Source organism: Marmota flaviventris, chromosome 16, assembly GCF_047511675.1.
Source record: "Marmota flaviventris isolate mMarFla1 chromosome 16, mMarFla1.hap1, whole genome shotgun sequence".
In the NCBI taxonomy this organism is placed as follows: domain Eukaryota; kingdom Metazoa; phylum Chordata; class Mammalia; order Rodentia; family Sciuridae; genus Marmota; species Marmota flaviventris.
The window spans coordinates 56,603,461-56,626,295 of NC_092513.1; the positions used below are offsets into that span (position 1 = coordinate 56,603,461).

The 22,835-nt window shown below is 41.9% G+C and overlaps 1 protein-coding gene across 1 annotated transcript in view; it reads right to left on the bottom strand.

The window, feature by feature from the left end:
• The window catches only part of Lama1 (laminin subunit alpha 1), a 160,850-nt gene extending 143,453 nt beyond the window's left edge, over positions 1 to 17,397 (bottom strand). Inside the window, exons 1-4 of the mRNA XM_027942923.2 lie at positions 17,392 to 17,397; positions 14,723 to 14,945; positions 14,515 to 14,629; positions 13,208 to 13,710 (exon numbers count right to left, since the gene is read on the bottom strand). Coding sequence (XP_027798724.2) covers positions 13,208 to 13,710; positions 14,515 to 14,629; positions 14,723 to 14,945; positions 17,392 to 17,397 — 847 coding nt within the window. The remainder of the gene's footprint in view (positions 1 to 13,207; positions 13,711 to 14,514; positions 14,630 to 14,722; positions 14,946 to 17,391) is intronic.
• Positions 17,398 to 22,835: the final 5,438 nt, after the last annotated feature.

Below are 22,835 nucleotides of genomic sequence, written 5' to 3' on the forward strand. Positions count from 1 at the left end.
GACTCCATTAATAGACTACTTTCATAAATCACCTATATACATCTTTTTAATGTGTTTCCTTTTAACACAAACCAGTAAAAACCAAATGAATTGTCTTGACCACAATCCTCCCTGTGGTACACGTAGAGAATGGGGTGTTCCTGGCTTTGGGTTCTAAAGTGTGCTTTTCAAACTTCTTCTCCCTGTGCTCTACCCTCTCCTGATGAGCACCTGGACCTCCCAAGGCAGTTCCTCTAGACCCCCAGGGTGTAGCCCTGAAAGGTGATCTGTTTACTGGAGAATGTCAGCCCTTCCTTTAAGCTTCTGCTATGGTCCCAAGCTGCCAATACAGCACTTCTTTGGAGTTGGTATCCATTTTCTCTCAGGGACCAAAATTTCCACCGAGTTCGACTGTGCTGACCATGATTCAAACTGAGGACATAGACTGAGATTTGATTCAAGAGGAAAATCCAGTTGAGCATAAATGGTAACTGGTGCCATCTATGAAATTAACTTCAAGATACATCAGTAGAAAGCCTGTGATCGTGTGTGTGTGTGTGAGACAAACAGACTTAGGTTAAGCTACTGCTAGTACTAAATGCACATAAAAATCAGCTGATATTCCACTTGAGAATACTTGCCATATTCCAAAGCCACCTGTTATCTATCTCCACCATCACGTAAACTTTGCTAATTAGCATGAAAAATATCAGCAATGGATCATTTATCAAATTGGTGGATTGTTAATGGCAGGATGAATATAAAAAATGGTTTCTAACTGGAGAAATCCATGATAGTCAGAGTAGCTCTATCAACTAAATATTTCAGAGGGACCTCTGTCTACTGTAGAGTAAAGGGGTTAACAAATTCTCCCTTCCCAAATGGATACATTTTTCAAAATACAACCATTTCAGAACTCTGACAAATGAAAACAAATATTAAATTGGGAATCTTCTGTTCATGAAAGGCTTCTAGAATTTCAGGGAAGACGAGTGGGTGAGAAGGGCCTTCCAGCTGGGGCCTTCCATCTGGGGCTAGTAAATTACCAGGCCAGGGATGGCTATGAAAGACAGCAGCTTCACTGCTGAAGATCACTGGTTTGATTTGGAGCAGACGGGAAAAGCATGTGCCCAATGATGCTGTCAGCAAAAGTCATAAACTAGGCAGAACATGAAAAAGAAAAGCTCACGGCTGAGCTAGCCTGAAGTTTTGATCATAGCAGGGGCAAGTGACATACGGCTGGACCAGCCAAATGTGTAACAACACGGTCCTGGAAACATGACAGCCACACAAGTTGGGTTAGATCAGATCTCCATTCATCCTGTTTCATTCTGTTTTGTTTCCAAAAAAGAACAAAATATTTAAGAAAATGGTTAAACAAAAGAAATTCAAGACCAAACCTACAAAAATGTTTGAGAGAAATTAAAGAAGATCGAAATGAATGAAGAGATATTTCTTATGCATAGCTAGGAAGACAGTATTGTTAGCAATTCTCTACAAATGGATCTATATCCAGGAGCTACAAAAATCCCAGCTAGTGTTTTTATAGAAATTGGCAGGCTGCTACTAGTGGAAACTGCTAGAATAATCAAAATAATTTAGAAAAGCAAACAAAGTTGAATGATGTATACTACCAATTTCAAAAATCAAATTTAAAGGATATAGCCTATGACTTATTTTAGACCTGTCCACTAATAGAAGTATGTTAATAATGTGTACCAAGTAATTCCATGTTTAATCCAAGCAACACTTTCATGATCATTAGTGGTCAGACTGTAGGGGAGTAGCCAATCTTAATGTACCTCCAAATTCTAAACATTTTGTATAGCATAATTAATCTGGTCTACGTTAGTCAACAACAGTAATCAAAGTGTTGTTTATTTTCTTTCCTAGCTGTTTTCTTCAAATATTATTTTAACATTGAATTTGAAATGATCTTATTTACAAAAACCATCTGATGCACAAATTTTCAGGGAAAGTTTGACCATACAAAATAAGGCCCATTTTAATGCAGTCAGTTATAATAATTAAAACTAGAGCAACAAAGTTAGAACCCAGAAAAGACACAGGAGATATTATGCTCATATTTCTAAAGAGAATAGGACAGCCTTTCATTCATTCATAAGTGATGTGTATCAAACACAAATCCATTTGGGACATAAATTCTGTATGCCTTTGTTCTGTTCCTGTGAAGAGGAGGATGTCTTAGGTCAGAATGCCTGGAGGAGAACAGCTGTTCTCCCACTTAAACAAAATCCTTTAAAGCCAGGCAGGTAGAGTTCCCTGAAAACGTCTCTATTTTATGTGAAAATATGACAATTCAGCAAATGCCAGCAAGCTGGTCAACGAATTCAAGTCTGAAGTTACACATGACAAAGTACCCTGATGACACATTCTTTAAACTAAAAGGAGACTCTATGCAGTAGAAATGGAGTGTTTAATTCTCTTTCTCTGGGCTCCCTCTTTCTATTAGGGAAAACATGTGCAGACTTTGCACAGGAGTGGCACACAAACTCATGAAGCATTCCATAGTTGTGGACTGATCACTATTCTCTAGAGAAATTGGAAATGGTCCCAATACTTGCAGTCTGGTGATGCTGCTATAATGACATGGTTCCTAAAGAGCCCAAGTGTGCTGTGAGCACCTCTCGACCTCCATGTTTGCTATTGGTGATATCAGACAATATGCTGTGGATGTCATCAAAGCAGAGACAAAGCTGCTGGAGCAGGCAAGGTCCTTGGGTCTTCCCCCAAAGCTCAGAAGGCTGAATGAACATGAATGAAGGCTAATCTGCCATCCCAGCATGAATCAGAGGTGAAAGAACCATCTCAGAATCATTTGGCTCAACTGGCCATTGAAGGTTAACATCCATAGGAAAAGGCTGGCTAATGATAATAATGATGATACCTAACACCTTCAGCAGGTAAGGAGAATGCTGTTTTTGTTGTTGTTGTTGTTTGGGGGTGGGGGGGCAGAGGCATTTCTAAGTTATGAGTTTTTATATCGTGTACTTTTTAATGGACACAACTGAACCAAAAATCTGTAAAAGAATTAGGGGACCCATTAAAACAAAATGACATGAGGGAAAAAAGAGTTGTCTTCTGTTGACAATGATACTATTCTCAGCAGGTAAGCACACTTACATTGGGATTCAAGACGTCCAGAAACAGAAGTCCCTCCCAAATCTGAACTGATGTAGTAGATTCCTAGGCATTTCTCATGCTTGTTTAACAGCAAGTATTGGGGGTGTACAGGCCACTAGTCACCAGTATGTGGCACATGCTAGAAACTCAAGACACATTATGGACTATATGAGTTAATGAACTGGCTCCAAGTCTAGAAATAAGTTTTGTTGAATAGAATCAGAGTTTGAAGGATAAATGAAACACTCAACATCCATAAATATTAATTCAATTACAAGAAAAAAATAAATTCACTTTTTTTCTTTGTATTGAATTGGTAGGTGGTGGTAGAGGGGAGACCCAGATTAATGATCTGTTTACATCATCAAGGCTGTCCTTGTTATCAGATTCTAGGGTTCTTTCCTGTTCACATATGGACCCCACCCACGAGAACAGACAACTTCAGAACATATTTCTGCTGCTAGGGAGCCTCTGATGGCATGTTCTGATTTGGAATGTGAGTGAAGGCCTTGGTCTCCAAAACACATACCCGCTCTCTGCCCTGGTCGGGTTACCTGGATTCTTCCTTGTTCTCTGTCTCCAGATTCTGTCTGGGTGCCCCATGGAAGTCTCACAGTCTTCCTGAGCTGGCCCCAGCCCCTTCCCAGGAGATTATTCCTCTGCTTCCTCAGTGACTTCCCTAATCCAATGCCCAGATTTCTGGGTATCTAAAGTTAAATGCCCATTGGACTCCCTCCTCACTAGCCCCTGTTGCTTATCGGTATTGCAACATTCATTCCTGCAACAAACCTTTACAGAATTGGCACTGAATGCTGGGCACTTCATTCTGTATTAGAAACATAGCCAAAACATCTCTACTCTCAAGGACAAGCAAGTTAACAAACAGTTACAAAATATAAGGTGCTGGTCAGATGTACAGACAAATTGCTAGGGAAGCAGCAAGAGGAATGTGGAGTGGGCTGGAATAAATCAAAGCACCATGGGTGAAATAAAAAGAGCTTTTAAAGTGTAAGAACAGTGTTCAGGGCTCACAGTTGTGGGAATCACAGCCATTACTGAATGCCCAAAGTATGGGAGAAGAGGCTGTGGGAGGTCTGAACAGGGCAGATTAGAGGTCCCTGTAAGCCCTGCTCGGTAAAGAGTGAGAACCCATGAGCAGGGATAGATGACAAGACCAATTTCACAGTCCACTCACTCATGGGGAACTTCAGATGCCATCAGTGTCCTGGGGTCTTGGTAAACTGTTTGCATTTGCAGCTGGGTGGGCCCTTCCAGAAGAACCCACCTTACCCCAGCAGAGGAGTCCAGCTCCAGAGTCTGGCTGGGTTGGTCAGTGCAACAGCTCACCAAGCATCTCCAGCAGGGAAGCCAGGTGGAGAGCTGGGCTTCAAGGTCAGTATCGGTGGTATGTGCAGGTAAGCACACACTAGCACAGTGCATCAGGGATGGGCAAAGAATGGCTCTTATTTTGTTGAGTGAAGCTAGAAAGGAAAGATTAATAAAATTTCGGAAGGAGACCAGAAAAACAAGTGCCTGAAAGCAAGACCCAAGAAGGCCAGGAGCACTAGGTGAACAGACCACTAGACCTTGCTGTGAAGGACTTGAGATGATGCAAATGAATACTAATTAGCAAGCTGGTTCAGAAGAGAAGGAGTGTCTCTGGTAAAACCAGAGAAAAGTCTCCATTGGCTTTTGTAGTTCACTTAAATGCATCAGGAAAAGAGTTGACAGGGCACAGAATGATGACTGAATGTGGAAGGTATTTATGAACACTTCAGTCAACTACCTAATCTAGCAACATACCCAGACTCTCAGGGTCATATTTGATCAGGAAGAGGGTTTGCGGGTGGGGAAGTTTTACTGGGAATTGAACCTAGTGGCACTCTTCCACTGAGCTACATCCTCAGACCTTTTATAGTTTTTATTTTGAGTCAGGGTCTCCCTAAATTGCCTAAACTAGACTTGAACTTGCAATCCTCCTGCCTGAGCCTCCCAAGTGGCTGGGATTACAGAAGTGTGCCACCATGCCCAGCAGGAGGATTTTTAAAGAAAGAAGGCCCTTGGCAAGTGACCAAGTTTGCGACTGTGCTCATTCAAACACAAGCACAATTAAGCATCAACTGATCACATGCCAAATGAAAAACACTGCACTAGCAGCTATGGAGATAAGAACAAGGAACTGACTTTCTGAGTGATTTCTCTGACCTGGGTTCTAAGTGCAGCGATGGCACCCATCCCTGAGGTGTGTGTTAGCATCCCCACTTCATGGAGCAGAGGAAAGAGCATGAAGCAGACATGATGTGGGCTAGGCAAGTGGGCCAGGGTCTGAGGATTCTTTATCTGTTATGTGAAAAGGCACCCCAAGGACAAGCGAAGGGCCAAAGCAGGCCTGCCTGCTTGTTCCTTGTCATGAATTGCAGTGTGGCTTCATTCACCAACACAGCAAATTCACCGGGTGGTTCTTAACCCTGGCTGCACAGTGAAATCACCTGGGGAGCATCTTTTAAATGCTGGGCCCCACTGTAGGCCAAATAAATTATAATCCCTGGACATTGACTTTATTATGGGCCAGCCCACAGAGGAAACTTTTGTGTCACTGAATGTGCTCTCCTGGTGCACAAGGAGCCAGACAAGCAGGTGAGCTCTGAGGTCTCCAAAGAAAAGAAGAGCTAAGGGTCAAGGGTCATAGCCATCAACCAACAGTGGTGTCTGGTGTAGAAGCTGATCCTGTAAGTTCAATGTGACAACCTCTGTAGTGCTGAGCACCTCTCTGACTCTCCATGAGCCCCATGACTCGACCTATTCATTTCTCTGTGAACACAAAACACGAATATAAGTAAGTAAAACGTAGATGTTAACTTCTACCACTGGGACTTGAATCTCTCAGTTCCTTCTTTGAGCATGATTTCTTATGAAGAAAATTCCTTTTGATGTATACACTTTTTATTTACTTGGACTTCAAAACAAATTCATCAAGAAGGTCAAGAAAGAGCTTTGTGTTTCTGGATTCATAGCAAAGACACCTGAGAACTGGGCTCTGGAGGTTCCACCCCAAACACAACTGGAGGGGACAGGGCATTAGGCAAGTCCCAGCATGTGCTGGGTGCTGGGATACCCAAGTGAATAAATGAATGACAGACACAGGAGAAGAATTAGAACTGAATAGAAATGATAGCAATCCCACAAGAATATATTATTTTTTTCCCCAAGTAAGTCTTAACTTCGTAAAATGCTCATTCCCAGATGGGGGAGCACAACTGTACTCACAGTCATTGGGGTGCTGAGGTAGGATGATGGCTTCACCCCAGGAATTTAAGACTAGCCTGGGCAATACAGCAAGACCCTGTCTTAAAAAAAAAAAAAAAACAAATAAACAACAAAAAGTGCCCCCTCCCATAAAGAAAAGTGGCTGCTTTTCTTCCAAAGGCATGTCACGTGTGCATGAACATCGCCAATTCTCCCCACTCCAAACTTCTAGAATGAACAGAAGTTTGCCATGATACCAGGGTTTGAACTGTAAAGAGTTGGGGAAATATTATGCAAAACTAAGAAATTCTAGAGTTAGAGATCAGACTAAAAGAGCTGAAAGTGTAAAACAAGCATTTTTTTTTTCATGGTGCTGGGGATTGAACCCAGGGCCTTGTACCTGTGAGGCAGGAACTCTACCAACTGAGCTATATCTCCAGTTGCTAAACCAAGCATTTTGAGGAATGGGGAAAGCATGATAGCCTCAACCCCACCCCCCAGGATATAGCAACCAGGATGGAAAGTCAGCCAGGTGGCTAAGATAGCTCTGGAAACAAATAATTAAACCAATAGGATCAGCTTGAAGACCAATTGGAAAGGTCTCAGTGTCTTGTACACCGAAAGGGAATAGTTTTTTTTTTGAAATATAGATTCTGAATCCTACTCTGACCAACAAAACTGCAATCTCCTCAGGTTATGGGAAATCTAGGAGGATAAAGGACCCTGAGAGAAGGGCCAGGGTGCAGGACTGGGTTGCAATCCAGCAAGTTGGTACAGGTTTTATGGGCCTGCTACCTCTGGAGATTTAAGCAATTACAAACATATAGTTTGCTATGTTTTGGGGTTTGATTTTGGAGCTTGTGTATGTGTGTTGTTGTTGTTGTTTTTCCTTTCTATTTTGTTTAAGAATGGACATCTTATAAGACCCCACGTGTGAGAACTTCAAGTGAGCTTCCTTCCCTTGGGAATGGACTTTATTGGTCCCCTTTATGTGAGTTACTGGCCTCATCTACAGGACTTCAAACACAGCACTCTGAGAGCTCAGGCTGCAACAGGGCAGGCTCTGTCCCCCTCACCATGGAGCACCAGTGTTACCTCCCTCTGGCATCCAAGTCCCTCATAGTGTCTCAGAAGCCAGCTTCTCCCAACAACCCTCACACAAGGTCCACCTCAAACTTCAACTAGACTTGACTTCCCCCAGAGGCCTGCTACTTTTTTCCTAATGGAGCAACTGGAATTTAGCAACTTTGGAACTCACTCCTCATGTGGCTGAGGTACCTTATCTATGGAATGTGTTCCCTGTGAGGTTTGGTCTTACTATTCTCCCCCTTTGTAAGCACTATGAATCAGAGGAATGTTTAATAAACCAGATAATTCATGAAAGCATACTCTGATCATCTAGTTCTTTATCTCCACCATATGCAAGAGTGGGCGTTCTCACCACCAGTGACTCTGGTCCCAGTACTAGGACCCCATGCCTTTGAGTTATCTGTGCATTAAAAAAAAATACTGGAAGCTGTGGTTTTGACCTTTGAAGGAGAAATGTCCCTTCTTTCTCACCCTAACTGATGGCATTCTGGGAAAGCCATCCAAAAGAGGATTGGAGGACTACTATGACTGAGTGGGAACCCCAACTTATCACAAAATACAACACAAATTCAGAATGAGAGAGTTGACACAGGCCATCTTGAACAAGGCTGTCCTTGGGCAGGACTTGGGCTATGCATGAGTGGTCAGCTTAATTTTTAGGCAAGGGAGTCATGCCACAAAACCACAGAGCTGCAAGTTAATAAACCCTGTACAGTTAGACAGGAAGGCGATCTCTGCAATGAAGCAGAAGTCTCAAGACAGAGAAAGGTGTGGAGAAAGGCCAGTAGCTGAGACTGAATAGAGAGTGCTCATGGAGGGTCATGTAGAAAATGGGAGGAGCTGAACCCCATGAGGCAGAGGGGCACCTGATGAAATGTGGTATGTTAGCAGTATTGGTCTAATTGCAGTGGGGGACTAGAATAAATAAAAGGCCACTATCTAGCACCAGGACCTGTTAATAGTCACTGGCTGGTTGTCCTAATTTAGACAGCTGGTAGCCATTTGCAGTGGGAACAGAAACAAAAGCTAAAACAGAAACAAAAGCCAAAGACTTGGGAAATTTTAAAAAAGAAATAAAAACTCACAGAGACAAGCTGGATAAGAGATCCAAAAGGATGAAGCCAATGTAACTAAAAATGGAAAACAAAATGTCATGAATGGATAGAAATCAGGAAGGAGAGCCACCCTGAGGAGGAAAGAATTCCTTGTCCTGGGCCTGAGATAACAAGGGAACCACTTTTTATGAGTAAAGTTCTGTCCTTATCAAAAGGCTAGAAGAGATTTCAGTGTGTGCTGTATAACAATCAGCATTGTGGTGCTGGCTTGTAAATGTAACTAAAAATAATCCACTAAATTTAAGCATCTTCTTTAACGTCACTCTTACAGAGAATTTCCTGATATTCTCAAGGAATTAAGGAGCAAAGGAACAAAATGCAGGAAATACTTTCCGCAATGAGAAAACTGGCACTTTCCATAAATACCCATCTACCCTTTACATTCCCACAAGCCATGTAGGAAGTTGGTCTGGCACAAGAATTTAAGTCACACCGCCTGCTGGGTCAACAGATAGGACTTCAAAGATACCTTCTGGAATGAAGAGATTAAAACTTCAAATAGCTGATTCTTTTAAAAATGTGCACACACACACACATTTAAATCATGCTCATGACATCACAGTGGTATTTCTCCACCACCATTTCTGAGTTCACACTTTGAGATAAATGCTTACCTAGACAAGAATGCTATCCACCAAGCTCTACACAGCCTCCATTGTTTGTCTTCTCTCCCCAGCAAGACTGGGAACAAGTTAACCCAAAGAAGGCTCTCCTGACCCAGTCTCTTGAGAAAACAAAGACATAAGTGGAAATATTCTATGCTATTTATTATTAAATGCTTACCCTGGGCACTGATTATCATGCTCAGTATAAAGGACATGCAATGAACCCAGCTAGCACGTGGGGTTTGAGGCTGAAATAGCTCCCTGACAGACATGTTCCAACAGAACCAAAGTTCATGACCTTCACTAAATTGCTTCTATGAAGGTTTTCTCCCCCTTCTCATTAATTTTGCAATGCGTCGACTTGTTCAATTGTCTGTAGATGTCTATTAGTATTTTAGAAATAAACGAGTAAAAGATTTTTTTTTGCAATCATATAAATAAACCACATTCATCTTTCTTAGGAGATTATAGTTTATCTTGTTCATCCAAACATTTCTGAGGAATGTGACTGTAAACTTCAGCAATGGCCAAAGTTCCAGAGTGCTCTCTAGTTACCTTCATCAATGTTTGTATTTAAGGTACAGGCTTAACTTTATACACAGGGAATTCTTAAAAATTAAGTTTTTCAGCATCTGTATTATTGAAACACAATGTTTCAATAATAAGTCATACTTTTGGCAAACTCATTAATATGCTTCAACTTCCAAGAATTATTCTCAAATGTGATTTCTCTATGTCAAAAATCTCCTAAAATATATAGTAAATGCTCTTTCTAGGCTCAAAAATAGCTTATTAACATCATGGTGAATAATACTTTTAAAAGTAATGTAATGTCACAAAGTCAATCAGTGATCTAGTTTTTAAATCTGAAAGATCTAGGAAACACTGCTCTGATAACTCATTTCTGGGCAAGATCTACTTAGAAAGAAGAAGTTGAAAGGTGGAAAGTTGTTACAATTATATACATTTACCTGCATGAGGTCCATAGAGAAAATTGGTATGGAGAGAAGGCAGGGAAGAGAGAGAGGTACTGTTCCATTTCTCCTTGTACCCATGTTTTGTCAGGAAACAGCTGATACCTCTCCTACACTTATTAAGGAAGAAGTGATTTTCATAAACAGCTTGCTTTTAAAAGGATAGAAATTCTGTCATTGGAAGGATACCCAAGAAACTAAAAGCTCTGGCTCAAGACTGGGGAATAAAGGTGACCAAATTATGCTATGTGCATGTATGAATATATCACAATGTATTCCACCTTTACATATAAGTATAATGCATAAATTAAAAAATTAATAAAGACAAGGAAGATCAAAAGTAGAAGGGGACCAGGGGGAGAGAGTAGGGGAGGTAAGCAGGTAGTACTAAAGAAAAGTATGTTATGTGCATTTATAAATATGTTAAAATAAATCCCACTATTATATATAACTGCAATGCACTAAAAAAGATTTTTTTAAAGAGGGTGACAGAGTCAAGTGTTAACTTTTCTCCTAAATACTTCTTAAAACCTTTTGTATTTGGTACCATGTACATTTATTCTATTGAAAATATTTTTAAAGTTACTCAATTTCTAAATAAAGATACTAATTTCAATGTAGCTCAACAGTGATAAGTGGCCAGAAGCACTGCAAAACAAAGGATGTGCAGATATAAGTAAAACCATCCCTGCCCTTTGAGAATCCCTAGTCAGGGGCTGAGATAGACAAGAGAGCCAATTCTTGACACCATGATAAGCACAACAATACCATATGCACAAGGAGCACTGGGAGTCCAGGGAGGGGACCTAAACCATTCTCCAGCATCTAGAGGACCAGACCAGAAGGTTTTCCAGGGTTTTAGAAACCAAACAAGAGACTGATCAGCACTTCACAGACTGTGTGCCTGTGAGTACTGGTTAACCAGGAACAGATCTAAGTGTGCCCAAGATAAAGACTCTCAGTTCTAGGACAGCACACCATATAGGGTCCCAGCCACTTTGGTTTACCCCCAAGCATGACACTGTCATTTTATGTGTGCATCTTATAAAGTGAGGGCTCTGAGGCAGAGTCTAAACCCATATGGACAGCCCAGGAAAGAGGATGTGACATGTAAAGGACATATCATGCTTGTTACACAAAGGAAGTGAGGTAAGTTATACTGGGGAATGCCAAGTCATTTGATAAGGAAATGGGAAGAATTTTAAATAAGGTCAGGAATGGTTATCAAGAGGGTCTTTCTAGAAAATTCACAATAATGGTGATGCTGAAGCAGGAGAAGAGCTGAAGTGGGAGAAGAGATAAAAGACAGAGGTCCAAAAACTTATCCATTGTCACAGCTAGTCAAAGTGACAGGTCTGGGTGTTTTGCCCACAACTATTTGATTCCAAATCCCTAAATGATTATGCATCCCATAGAATATAGTTTGGCAAAGGCCAACCCACAGAGTTCTTTGTAAAATAGTAATATTATCTATCTATAAGATAATGTTTATTGAAGGTTAACCCTGTAAGATGCACTATTCTAAAATTTTTTTCTTGAATTATTTCATTTAATTATCTTATCAACATTTTAATTGATCCTTACTTGGAGAACACAGTTACAGAAAAGAAAAAAAGACACCTTTGAAATCTGTTCTGGCACATACAACTTACTGTCAAGCATCTACATGCTAAATTTGAATACCATGCCATTTATGAGAATTATATTTTCCTTCTCATAGGTATTTTTCTATACTTGGAATTGTCTATTTTTTATTTAGAAAAAAATCAAAGGATGGTTTGAAACCAAGAATTGATGGTGAATCAATCTGTGAAGAGTCTGCAATTCTATGTAATTGTCAGTTATGAACTTAACATATTAACAGATACACAGTAAGTTGTAAAGTAACCCAGTGAGGGTGAGAAAATGACAGAATTTCTAATAATCTGAATTTATTAGATAATGATCAGTTTCAAAACTATGAGCACCATGCTAGGTGCACAGCCCATCCCTAATTTCTGCTACTCCTCAAAATGAAGCAGGGCCTCATTTGCTTGAGCCCAGGAGTCTGGGGTCAGCCTGGGCAACATAGCCAGACCCTAGCTAGCTATATACATTATAGCGTGACCATACAGCTAACTCGGTGCATGATTTGCAGGTCAGGATTATTTTACTGACTGCAGTATGCCACATTGCTAATCATGCATGCCATATAATACCAGGGACCCCCAATTTTTTTTTCGTAAAAAATGGAAACTCCTTTAAGCATGCTCATTAGGAACAGTGGTGGCTGATCGGGTGTGGACTGGCAAATATGGAATACTACATGAAAGATTCAAAGGCTCCTGCCCTGGGTGGTTTTCCGCAGTCTCTCAAAGCAGGAAAGCCCCGTGTGGCTCTACTTTCTCCAAACACCATTCACAACTGCCCAAGCCAAATGTGCAGCCCGCAGGGGAACGGAAAACATTCAGAGCATCTCCTCGGACTTAAGACTTTCAATTTCTTGAAACAATAAACTGAGGCAAAGCTGCTCTTTCTCCACCCTGTGGGAAACCCGGACTTGTTCACTTTCAGCAACCTCACAGACCAGAGTAGGGCTCTCAGAGTCAAAGGCTTCTCTCCCCCCGGAAAGGCTGGCTCCTTTCTTTCTCTGATAACTATGTAAATTCCCCCTCTCCCAGCCCCAGCTTTGCGCTAAGCAGACGCGGAGCTATTCAAAGCAGCGTTCTCCAGCTCGGTCCAGTGCTTTCATCATGAATGCTTGAATGAATGGGATGGTCTCGTTTCTGCATAGTTCACAGCTAAGCACAATGGCCAAACACACGTTTTTCCCACGAGGGTATTTCGAATTCCGCCTACTACTTTTGAACTCTATTTTTCTTAAAATGAGATTTGTACTTGTGAGACTAGACCGTTGTCATGTGTTGCATACTTTTAAGATGTTTTCAACAAGTATTTGTGGCCGCCTAGTGAAGAAGGAACTGGGAAGATTTAACTCTGTGTGTGGCGCGGGGATTAGGGTCGTCTGCAGAAAAGGGAAGAGGGTCTCTCTCTCTCTCTCCCTTTCTCTCTTTGCCTGGGTCGAAACTGAAAATGCTCTTCTCAAACCTTGCAATGCTGTCCCCGTGCAGACGGAGAGCTTGAAAAGTGCGGGTTCCCTCATTCCCGAGTGCCCAAGGTTTAAAAAGTGTTGGGGGTGTGCTGGTTTGGTCACTACTGGGGCAGCACAAAGAGCACGGTTTTGGAAGGCACGTCTGTGCCCTGGATGCCATTTGCGGACCCTCGCTGTCCAGGACAGCTGGTGAGGGGCCAGAGAAACCCGCTCTTTCCCGGTCGCGATGATCGGACTTTCCCACAGAACAATGAGGGCGACTCAGAATTCCTTTCCCATTCATTCCCCGCGCCCTACCAGCAGCCAGGTCAGCAGCAGCCCCACATCCAGCCAGGTCAGCAGCCCGGCCAAATCCACCCGCCTCCTCGCGCTCCCGGGAGCCACACTCTCGCCACCCGCCAACACTGCTGGCTTCACCACGCTCTAGGACCAGTAGGTCCTCCAAAAGCCAGGGAGGAGGTGACTCCCTGTAAAAGCGCACAGAATTTCTCCTTGCCAATCTTGAAACCCAAGTCTCAGTTACTCTTTGCTACTGCCTAGCCTCTCTTATACATTAACTGTACACCAACGTCAGCTAGAACTACGCGAAACCCTCCATTCCAAACACTTCCTAGTCCCAAGGTACTGCAGAAGGTCACACCTGAAAGGGTGCTTGACAGAAACGCTGATCACAACAAAAACCATTCACAAGTCACTCTAATCAACACAGAAACTTTGATCACTTATGTCTTGTTTGGGTCGGCTGGACTGCAACTCTGACCCATGTGAGGGGGATAAGATGTGCACCTTCACTTTTCTCAACCTTGGGCAATCCAGACGTTCACCGGTCTGGGAGAAACATACCTTCACTTGAAAAAAAAAAAAATCACATAAAATACTCTTCCTTGAGGCAAAGACGGAGATGGTCTTTGAAAGAGACAGACAACCATCTTTCAACATGCCGACTTGTTTCCAATAAAGGTCTTTCTTTCTGGGTCACACTGCCTCTCCATTCATTACCTCTATGGGCTGCGAAGAGAACCTCATAAGGTGGTTATAGAAAAAAGTTAAAAGCCAAAGGCTCAAAAAAACTACCAACGTCCGCCAAGGGTGGCGGCACCAGCTCTTTTCCGCCCTGCCAAAGACCCCAAGCAGGGATCACACGAGAGACCCACGTGTCCGAAGCCCCGAGTCCGAAGTGAACAGGGAAGAGCGCACCGACTCTGGCAGCCTCAAAGCAACGGGCTTTGTCCCCGCCCGCTAGGAATGGGAGCCCAGGGAGCGGGACTCACCTCTCTGCTGGCACTGCACTGCGACCCAAAGCAGCGAGGCCAGGAGCGCGATTCGCGCGCAGCCGCCTCGCATCTCTCCGCCGCAGCTCCGTGCGCTCCCGGAAGAAAGCTCGGCCTAGTTTGGCCCGATCCGCACGGTGCAGGACTGCTGGTCGCTTCTCCCTCCAGGAAGTCGCCTCCCTCGCGCTGGCCACTCACCCCCGTATACCTCTGCGGTGCCCGGCCCCTCCCCACCGGCCGTCCCACAGCTCCACCGCCCGAGACCCCTCCCCCAGGGAGGGCGCCCTGCTGAGCCCGCCGGGACCCGCAGCCGCCCGGCGGCGCTCGCGCTTTGGGCTGGGAAGGGGCACTGCTATCCCCAACCCGGAGCGGCAGGGCTGACCTGCTGCAGCTGCGGGGGATCTGACTTGAGGGTGGGCGGAGAAAGTGGGCTGAGAAGAAGAGAAACTGTGCTGAGCTTGACCGGGGCGGGTGGATTCCCAAAAGGTATTTGCCCTGTTGACCCTGCCGCCCCGGGTGACTGTAGTTCTGGTGGAACCTGGGGCCAGGAGACGCAGAGTTGCCTAAACCTTGTGGGGAGTCTGCTCCCTGGGTCGTGACCAGGGCTCACCTGACCACAGCCCGCTCCGCTTTGGGCAGAGGATGTTGAGGCGGGTTTTTTTTTTATTTTTTATTTTTTTATTTTTATGAAAATGAGTTGTAACTTGTTTCCCATTTTGCCTAGGGATGGCAAGAAAAGGTCTCTCGGGTTTTATTATTATTAGTTATCCTTACTGCTAGAGAAAGCTTCTTCTGTCTCTCTAAACTACATCTCCTGCTCGCCTTTATGGATTTTAAGTTTCTTTTGATATTTTCCTACCTAAACTATTCATAACGCTTTTGCAGATCTCGCATTTTCACACCGGAAGCATGCAAGATAAGAAGTTTCTTACCAATCTCAATTTTTCTAAGCACACACCCTTAAACACTTAATGAGTAAAATGCAATTATAATACTTGATTATTGCTTTAACATCGTGGGAGTACAGAACCAAATGATAGAATTTGACCCTTTAAAAGGATGCAATGTAGATCAGAAAAGCAGACATCCTTTGCTTTTTTTGTGGTAGTAGGGATTGAACCCAGAGGTACTCTACAACTGAGCTATACATCCTCAGCCCTTTATATTTCTATTTTAAGACCAGGTCTCTCTAAATTGCCCAGTCTGCCCTTGAACTTCCCATCCTCCTGCTGCAGCCTCCCTGGTACCTGGGATTACAGATGTGTACCACCAAGTCCTGCTAAAATGCAGACATTCTTATTACTAAAATATTAACGTACTATATATTCAATTATAAAATAAGTCATTAGGTAAATCAAGTATTTAATAAGTATAAAATATTAAGCATGTAGATATTTAAATGAATTAAAAATGTCTCTGCACTGAAATAATTGTGCATGCACTCTCATATACATATTAAAGGAATTTCAGAAGCCAATATAATTAGTAAACTTGGATAAAATGGAGCAGTAAAAATGTCACAATTCTTTATACCTTATAAAACCTTCCAGTACAAATTTTCCCATTCTTTAGCAAGTTTGGAAAATATCAAAACTACTTAGAACACCATGACAGTGGGGTGGCCAATTCAAGGTGAAAAGTCTAATAAGAAAGTTTAAATTTCCTAAGAAAGTAGAAATTCAGCTCAACTAAGCTGAAGATGTCCTGCTTAACCTAAACACCAGCTCTGTCTCCCACTGACCTAACCTCAGAAGTGATTATGTCATACAGTTTTTAGCCCCCACTGCATCCCCCCCACCAACTCCCCACCCACTGCCCCCAGCGGGGACAGTCCTGGAAGATTTTAAAGCAACAAGATTGAAGGAGAGTAACTTTGTGAAAAAGAGCCACCTTGCCCCCTGGACTGCGTTGTAGCTGAAATGTCAAGTATGATATTATCAAATATCAGCCACTGTATCTTAGTTCTTTATAAAGTTCACCTAGCCTTACTCTACAGTATCCTTCAATCTGAATAACTGCTGTCTGTGCAGTTAACAAAAATTAATCATCACAGCTTTCTAGCAGATCATCTACTTTAAAATTAAAATTAAACAGTGAAGTAGCTACCCACGAGATTCAATTTCAAAAGAAAATACCTTCTCAAAGCTAAATTTCACTCTGAATATATCCCAAGCCTGAGCATTCTTTCTGATTTACTCTAAATTTCTTCACTTTGAATTCATTTGATTTACACATCATGGCCTCATTTCAGTATTTCTCACAAGAGTTCTCTTTAGCTGGGTGTTCAAGATTTTTTTCTTTGCCCCACATGTTCTGTCTTATTTCTGCTTCGATGTCCAGGGCAATTTTTACTCTTCAGAATCCCATTGCTACTATTTATTTGTAAGAGGACAAACCACATGAGTAAATGTCAGTTTCCTGGCCTGATCCGCATCTGCCTTACTTAAGGAGGATGTATCTCACTAGTCTTACATCTTTGCCTTTGACAAGATCTTCAGAAAATGTTTCCTGAAGGAATATCTCACTTCCTCCATTATATAGGTCAACTATGGGGTAGTGAAACCACACTCACACATATTTTATGGCAATTTCCACTGTTCTGTGACTACCAGAATAACAACTAATTTGCACAATATGACCTACCCCACCTTCTCCCATGTAGTCAGGCCCCTGCCCTCTGTGACTGGCCAATTATAGTCATTATCCTTCCTGTACTTGAGGAAGGGGTTATACTGAACTTTAGCACCATCTTGGTATTTCAATACTTTTTTTAATATTTACCTGTTATTAAACTTTCTTCTTTCTTTAACTATTTTGAGTTGGTTTGTGTCACTTGAAATTGGTTCCTAATGCATTTTTTTATATTAATATACTTACCTTCATTAACCGTCACGACAATGATCAACAATCTGATCCTTAATTATTTATTTTTTAAAAATATAAGCACTTTTTAATATTTTTTTAGATATTGATGGATCTTTATTTTATTCATTTATTTATATTTAGTGCTGAGAATCGAACCCAGTGCCTCACACCTGCTAGACAAGCACTCCACCACTGAGCCATAGCCCCAGAACCCTTAATTGTTTCTCAAAGGGCTTAGCATATTTTACATTTACATATCTGAATTTTCATAGCATAATGTCAAAAATACAATATGATTCATTTAAGGAAAAGCATGGTTAAAAAAAAAAAAGGAATCACACTGCCTGTGATAAATACCAGCTCCTGCATTTCCTCGACTGTCTGATCTTTGGAAAATTACTTAAAGTTTTTTATATCTTAGTTTCCTCATCTATAACATGGGGATATGAATCAAAACCTACATCAAAAAGTTAAAAAGTGAATGATGTGATAAACATGAAATTCTTAGCACCGTGCTTGGCATCAAGTAAGCATGCAATGATGAGTTTCTTCTTTTATGTCCTTATCTTCACTATAGGAGACACAGCTGTACAGCTGCTGTGAGACTAATGCAGGACTCTAACACAGGTAGGCAGATTTGGCAGCACATGGTTCTCAAAGACAGTTGAATACGTGCTAAGAGACAGATGCCATCTCCTTATTTCTCTGAAGAAATCAGGGTAGCCAGAAGAGAGAGAGGGGAGCAGGGAAAGAATATCTTCCTGAAAGCTAAGTAGTAGACAGACATTTCAATCAAGTAGCAACCAGCTATATCAAAAACTAAAAAGACAAAACAAAACAAAAACACTCTGGGGCAGGGAATTGGTCATCAGGGAACTTGGGGAGTGTGTTTTTCTTTTATAGAGGAAGAGGAAGCCAAATTGGAGGGGGCTAGAAGACAGCTGTTCATAGGGACATGTAAACGGCATTTGTCCCCTAGACTCTGCAGGACATCCTTGCCTGCTGGGTATCTGGAACAATAAAACCCTTCAACAGGAAAGTTAGACTGGGAAATCAAAGCTTGTGATCCTAACAGCATATAAGCAATTTATAGCTGGACACCAATTATCCACAGTATACATTAATGAAGATACTCATCATTGATTGTTATTGAGTCATAATTATTTGCTGTGATTTGGGGGCTTACAATCCATCATGCTGCTTGCTGTTCTTGTAGAAAGCTTCCTTCTACTTTTTACTAAATTCTTCATTTATTTCTGTGGAGCAGATATTTTAGAACTTTCTACACTTTCAGTCCCCTGAGAGCTCCTTTTCTCCATATTTGCTCCAGATCATCCATCAAAAAACCATTTTAAAGGGCTGGGTTTGTGGCTCAGTAGTAGAGTGCTCGCCTAGCATGCATGAGGCACTGTGTTTGATCCTCAGCATCACATACATATAAAATAAAGATATTGTGTCCACCTAAAACTAAAAAATAAATGTTAAAAAAACCCAACAACTTAAGGGGCTGGGGCTCAGCAGTAGCACATTTGCCTGGCCTGTGTGAGGCACTGAGTTCTATTCTCAGCATCACATATAAATAAATAAAATAAAGGTCTATCAACAAGTAAAAAACCTATTTTTAAAGCCAATTTAAAGTCAAAAAACTTATAAAGCTGTCATTATTCTAGTGGCAAAGAAGAATATTCAAATGCTGAAGACTTTACTAAGAAATAAGAGTTGTTTTCTGAAAGATGCATTCTTTTCTCAAGATGATTTACAGTATACAAAAAGCATCGAGTCTTGAGAAACAACATGGGGAAAGTCAGAAGACGATAAAATTGTGCCTCTAAAATTTTTTTAGCTGTTTGACTTTGAGAAGTCAGTTGCCTTCTCTGAGCCTCAGTTTTCCCCTTCTGTACAATTTGAGTAACAATATCTCTTTCTGGAAGGAGTAGCTACTATCTCCACTGACAGTAAAATAGTTACTGTTACTGATTCAGGAGATGGGAACTTCTCAGCCAGTTGCATTAGAAATGAAACTGCATCAAGGGAGTGCGAATACATATATGGTCAAGGTTTCATTAGTGGCTTCTGTTCAAGTCATAAGGGAAACAGCACTGATTGGGAGGGTCAGGCTGGCTCAAATCAGGGAAAAAGCTATATAGCTTCTATGGTATCTCCAGGGTAGGCAGGGATGTACTCTCTTGATGTCATCGCCTGTGGAGGGGATTTTAGTTGTGCGTGAGCTTTTCTCCATCATGCTATATCCTGTGTCCGGTGGCTCATTACCATCTTAAGTCCCCACCAAGGGCTGTGTATTTCACTGTGCTGATAAGGTAAAGGCAACTGTGGGTTACTTCAGTGACTGTCTATCCATGCCTTTGCTCCTCACCACCTGGAATTTGCTTCTTATCATCTGGGTGGGTCTCTGATATTTCTTGGATGGGGCAGACTATTGTCCTGTCTTCATGGCCTTGTCTTGGTTATTTTGCTTTGTTTGGCTCTAGCTTCTTGGCATTCCTGCTGACCAGTAATCTCAGAAGCCAAGCTAAGCTCTGAGTCTCCCGTCTCCTGGCGTGTTATCTTATTTTCATAGCTTGAACACTGGTTCACTTTTTAACTCCTAATTTTTGGTATAGATCTTAACCCCATAAAACCAAGAGCTAGTTTGGCTGCCTTATTTCTCCTGAGAGGCATTTATTCCTTAGTCCTAAGGGGATCTGTTTTTCACAGGGATCTCTGTCTCACTACTATAGTTTATTTTTGTTGTTGTTTTGTATTTTATTTGATATAAATATATATGTATTTCATTATATATATATATATATATTTTTTTTCTTTTGAGACAGGATTACTAAGGGTCTTGCTAAGTTGTTAAGACTGGCCTCAAACTTGTGATCTTCCTGTGTCAGTCTCTAGAGTCACTGGAATACAGGCGTGGGCCATCATGCCTGGGATCACTACTATGTATTGAACCTTAAAATAGCACTTGACATCAATTGTTGTACTTTTCCTTCTTAAATCTCTAATCTCACCTGTTCCAGGACCACATTGTGGTGGCTGTATATGACTAGAGAGCCATGCTGATTCATCTCACTTCACCTCCCGCCCGCAGTTATTATGTGGGCCTGGCAATCATGCTACCTGTTTCAAGCCAGTCCCTTTCCCACTGAGCAAGCCCATCCTTTCATAGTTCAACTGCATTTTCCTCTGTCTATGAGGTCTACCCCTCAAAGACACCTTTGAATTACAGGTCATCCTTTCAAGACCTATATCAGACATCTTCTCTCCTAGGTGATTGAGTTCCAGGACTCTGGACCTCTCCTTCCTTTGTGCCATCAGCCTACTTTGTAATGCACTCTCTTTTGTGATTATCCTGTTGAATTTATTAACATCTTTTCCCATTAAGCGAGGAATTCATGCTCCTCCTTGTATTGTCTTAACACCACAGTGTCTGAAACTTTGACAAATATTTATTGAATATGGTAATAATGTTTCAGTGTAGCTGTGCTCTGGGCTATGCTAAATGTGTTACGAAAACTATCTCCAGGTGCTATAAAAATCCCAAGCTGTAGAAAATAATGTAAACTACAAGGTTACAAGCGACCAAAGATAACTCCGCTTTAAACAACGCAAGTCATTTGGAAAGATATTAGTGGGGCATCGAGAATAAGTTTCATCAAGTCCCCAGGCACCTGGAGGACAGGGCTTGGAAAACACACAGGAAACAGTAGTCACAGATGCTAGGCAACAGAAGCCATGGCCAAGGTCACCCACCTGAAACAGAACGGGCTCAAACAAACAGCACTGGGAGCTGCCTGACCTTCAAATGTTCCTTGCATCTTTGTTTCACTTGCTCAAGGTTCAAAGCTTGGAGAACTAGTGACAGATTAGCTGAGCTTCTATTGTGAGCTGAATGGGGTGGGGTGTAGGAAAAGCATCCACCCTTTCTTATTCATAGGAGGAACTAGGAGTAAGAAAGAGGGAATAAAAGTTTTACAGGATACGTTTCTCTCCAAAGAGAAAGTAGAACACTAATAGGGGGACGGACGGCGATGCTGGACAAAACCAAAAGAGCAAATGTCTTCTATAGGTGGTCAGGAAGCTCTTTATGAAGAAGTGAAACTCTTAACATCACTGGAGAAGTATGCAGTTGGCTCTATTTGTGAGTCTCAGATCATCAGATCCAAAAAAACACAAATGGAAAATGTCACATTGTTATTGCTGTGTGTTCTGTTGTTTGCCAATGATGCACCTGCACATTTTTTTTCTTGTCATAATTCTCTAAACACAGTATGTTAACAGCATATGACATTTATATTGCATTAGATATTGTAATTGAGAGATGACTGAAGGTATCCAGGAGGGTGTGTGTATTTATGCAAATACTATGCCATTTTATATGGGAGCTTCAGCATCTTAGAGTTTGGAATCCACTGGTGCGATGGGGGTCCTGGAACCAATTCCCTGTGGATACCAAAGAATAACTGTACACAGAACGAAATGCCAAAGGTTGTGGGGAATGGCTAAAGCACGGAAATAGAGATAATATTGGAAGTGTTTGAATGGGGTCATTTGAAGCACAAATCTGACGGGGCTGGGCCAACTAGCGTGCATGAGGCCTCTTCCTGAGAGCTGCGGAGTCTCCCTCTCCCTACACTTCTGGGCTTCATGCACATCAAGAGATTGGCCACCCCAAATAGCAACTGAAGAGGGAAGATGATAAAACCCAGAAGCAGGGGACAGTTTACTTCCTGTGGGATGAACTTGGGCTTTTGAGAAAGAAGAAGACATGGGATCTAGACTTAGAAATCAGTCCTCCTGTTTGTTCCTACCAGGCAGTACTGCAAAACCTGGTTTCTCCTGGCAGCCTGCCTGGGAAGTCCAGCGTGAGAACATGTCTGCTAGGTCCCTGGGGTTTCTTCAGTACTCATCATTAGGCAGTAGGCAGTACCAGGACATCTAGGTGGCCTCCTCTCTCTCCTTCCTTCATTCCTCATTTTCTTCTTACTTTTTGCCTTAGATTTGCAATCCTCATGTTAGGCATCAGTAATTGAATCTTTGCCTCAGGATCTGTTTATAGATATATTGTACTGAAGAAAGACCCTCCTGAATGAGAGATGGGAAAGAGACTCAGATACTACAATGGTACCACCATCATGTAGGAAGAACCCAGCATGAGGAATTTGAGTTTGCAGCAGAGGCAATATGGAATTATTATGAAATCTTAAGCAGAAAAACAAGATAATTAAAAAAAATCTGTTAACAGTAACCAGAGTACAATCAAGAGAAACGGAAAGTGGGTGATTGTCACCAAAATATGGATCTGGAGGAGAATGACTTGAGTGATCAACAGGGTCAGGAATGGAAAAGGGAGAATAAGGAGATTTGAAAAGATGAAATGCACCGCACCATAGTCACTAATCGAACACAGATGAGAGAGGAAATTGGGGATTTAAAATTTTCTTCCTAAG